The sequence below is a fragment of the Thermothielavioides terrestris genome, chromosome 1 (assembly GCF_000226115.1).
Source record: "Thermothielavioides terrestris NRRL 8126 chromosome 1, complete sequence".
Taxonomy (NCBI): Eukaryota; Fungi; Ascomycota; class Sordariomycetes; order Sordariales; family Chaetomiaceae; genus Thermothielavioides; species Thermothielavioides terrestris.
The window spans coordinates 4746281-4749650 of NC_016457.1; the positions used below are offsets into that span (position 1 = coordinate 4746281).

Below are 3370 nucleotides of genomic sequence, written 5' to 3' on the forward strand. Positions count from 1 at the left end.
CGACTACTTTCGTTTAGGCTTTCCTAGAAGATAGTATCCGTTATATAGTCGTAGGTAAATAGTGTCTCCTACTTCGAACTCGATAGATATATGCTTATCGTTGTAACGTATCTTCGTAATAGCATCTATATAATCGATCTATTCTGCTACTTCCTTTTAGTATTGTTGTCTAAGGATACTAATAGCTTCGGCGGAGGCAACGGTGCCCTTCTTACAATGAAGTATATCTAGGATAGAGCGTAGTTTAAAGCTATACACCAACTCGTTCAACGATCTTCCAATAGTGACTACGAATATATTGTTGAGATTGTACTACAATATAGGGAGAAGTAGAGGCTATAGCGTTCCTAGTTTTTCTATAGCTTCTATACGGATAGCGATTTCTACTATCTAGTTCGTCCTTTCTAACTGACCGTCCGTCTAGGGATAATGGGCTATCAAGAAAAGGAGGCTAACGCCTAAGATATAAAAGATTTCTTTCTATAGGTTAGAGGTAAACTTAGTGTCTTAGTCGCTAATGATTTGCGTTGAGAGTCCCTAATCTATATATATTAGCGCTCTAAGAATTATAATAGCCTATTCTTCTACTAACATTTTGTCGTTTCTAGCTATAAGAAGCTTCTTCTTACTAAACTTATAGATGATGATGTATATAGTGTTGAGAATCGGGTACTTCTTTATTGACTACGGTATCCCTTCGGAGGGTATAGCAGATAAACCAACGATAAAATCTATAGTGATAGTATAGAAAGGCTACAACGGTGTCCGAATTGGCTAAAGGTCTCTAGGCTTCGGTTCTCTCAAGGTCTAGTTCTCTTTGTATATAGGGTAGTGCTAAACGTACTTATATACTATCTAGCGCTTTCGATTAAACGCGAATGCCGAGAGGTTCGCTATTATATTGTCTATACCGAAGTGGTGAGTGTTGTTGTATACAACGGTAAGAATGTCTTTAATATAGCTACTAGGGATGTAAAGCTTCCTCGCTCCTTCGTAGTCGACGTAGTAGAGGAGACTGTCCTTCAGTTTATAGGGTCCAAGCTATAGCTTTCGGTACTACTTTTTTTATAGCTCTCCTTCTCGCTTTTTACATTCTCTCTGTTTAGCGATCTTCTTAGCTCGTTCTTCTATATTGTAGAGACTCCTAATGATCTTATTGTACTGGTGGTCGTTAGGGTAAACTATAGTCAACTTAGCTTTAAACTCGTCACTGATAACTAGTTCGAAGGTGCTAGTGTCTATAATATAGTATTCCTCGGTGTCGATCTAGGTAGTAGACCAAATGTCCTCTAGTTCGTTGGTAGCGTCTTAGGTTTCGTTAGGGGCGTCCTCTTCGAAGGTCGGTAGGCGTAACAAGGCGTTTAGCACAACGTTGAGCTTTCCTAGTATATAGAAGATATTGAGATCGAACTAGGATAGCTAGTTTATAGCGTTAACGAGCTTTAGGTTGGCCTTTACAAGGTCCATAGTAGCGAGAGATATATACTTTACAATGCCTCTAGTCGCTATATGGTCTATTAGAATGTTTATAGAGTATTAGTTTGACTATACCATTTTCCAGAGCTTCCTAACTACTTATACAATAGTGGCGACTTCTACTTCTATACTTCTATACTTCCTTTCTACGTTAGAAGTCAGATAGGACAAGAATATAATAGGCTAGATCTCGCTATTTGGGATATCTTAGCCAAGGATACTAGTGCCGTCCTATTCGCTATAGAGTTGAAAGACGATTACTCTATATCCTTTGCTACTTACGTCGAGCTTGATGAATAGCGGCTTATTAGGATAGTGATGATATAGGAAGTATTGTTTATATAGGTGTTTCTATAGTAGCCTAAAGGACTCTAGTTCCGTTGGTATAGGCTTGAATTTAACGTTCAAAGTAAATGCCTTCCTAGTATTCTTCGACTTGGCGATAGGAAGGTCTTCGTTTACTCTCCCTTAGGCAAGGAGTTTAGTCTTATAGTCCTATAGAGGCTACGCTTTCGCTACGTACTACGGGATGCCTTTGTATAGCTATCCGGCTATACTAAGGTACTGTTCTAAGGTCTCAAGGGTATTAAGGAACTTAAGTTTCTTAAATATAGCGATCCTATCGTTCGTCTTAGCCACTCCTTCGCCATTGACTATATAGCTAAGCAGTCTCACTGACGGGTAGGCTACAAAGGATTTTTCTACTAAAATATAAATATATACCTTGTCGAGGATATCGAGAACCGTTTCAACGTACTTGAGGTACTCCTCTATATTCTTACTAGCGATAATGATATCGTCGATATAGGCGTATACAAAGTGCTTATACTTATAGAATAAGTGGTCTATAAAGCGCTATACGAAAGCTAGCGAGTTTTTAAATCCTATTAGTACAACGTTCGAGCGTTCTAAACCTCTAGGACTGATAACTACTATATAGTCACGGTGTTCTTCTACGATTGGAAGCTGGAAGAAGAATCTAGAGGCGTCGAATACTATAAAGATCGTATTACCTATCATTATATTTATAATGTCATTTTAGTTGAGCAATGGGTATATATCCGGTACTACCAACGTATTTAGGGGCTGGAGGTCCACTATAGCTCTGCCTTTGGTTTTTCTAGCAACTATATAGTAGACTACGAAGACTAGGTAAGCGATAGGGGTTGGCTAGTCTATAAAGTCCATCTTTCCTTGTATATATAGTTTATTATATTCTTCGTCGACGATCGCTTAGTCTTTAGCGCTTAGTAGATAAACTTGAACGGGCTTAAGCTGATTTTACTATCTATCGATAAACGGAATTCTTATCTTCTGATCCTTTAGTATAGGGACAATGCTATAGTTATAGAAGACGTTATACTTGTCTAGCAGTGCCTTTATCTCTTCCGTATACCGTTTGTCCCTGCTATAGACGCTTACCCCTACTACTAACTTGATATATAGGATGTCGTCTAGTCTTTCAATGCTATAGGATAGCGTATAGAACTCTTGCTTAGTGGGTAGCTTGTGCTTATCCTCTATCAGTATCTCTGTTATCGGTTCTTTACCGCTAGGCTCCTATTGCATAGTTGTTGTCATCTATATATATTTGTCGTTCGTAACGTTATCCTAGGTCTACTATATAAGGTTCTATACTATTGCCTAGATATCCTCCTTTAAGCTATACTAAAGAAGGTGTCCAATACGTTGTCCTTCGACAATGGTGATCGGGCGAGCAATGTTGTTCCTTACAACGGCTTAGTATACACTCTTCGTATCTACGATAGCGTCTAGTATACCTTCGACGTATAAAGCGAAGTAGAGCTCGCGTTTCTAGCTGCCTAGATTGTCGTCATCGGTGTCTATAGGCTTGAACGCAGTCTCGATCAAGTGTTCCATTATAGGTACGACC

The 3370-nt window shown here is 38.9% G+C and overlaps 1 protein-coding gene across 1 annotated transcript; it reads right to left on the reverse strand.

Annotated features, from left to right (window-relative positions):
• Window positions 1-2019: 2019 nt before the first annotated feature.
• THITE_2038751 (uncharacterized protein) lies at window positions 2020-2292 on the reverse strand (the record flags this gene model as incomplete). Its single annotated transcript, XM_003649680.1, has 1 exon — window positions 2020-2292. A coding segment is annotated over one exon (273 nt), but the record flags the coding sequence as incomplete, so codon positions are not given.
• Between the last annotated feature and the right edge of the window lie 1078 nt (window positions 2293-3370).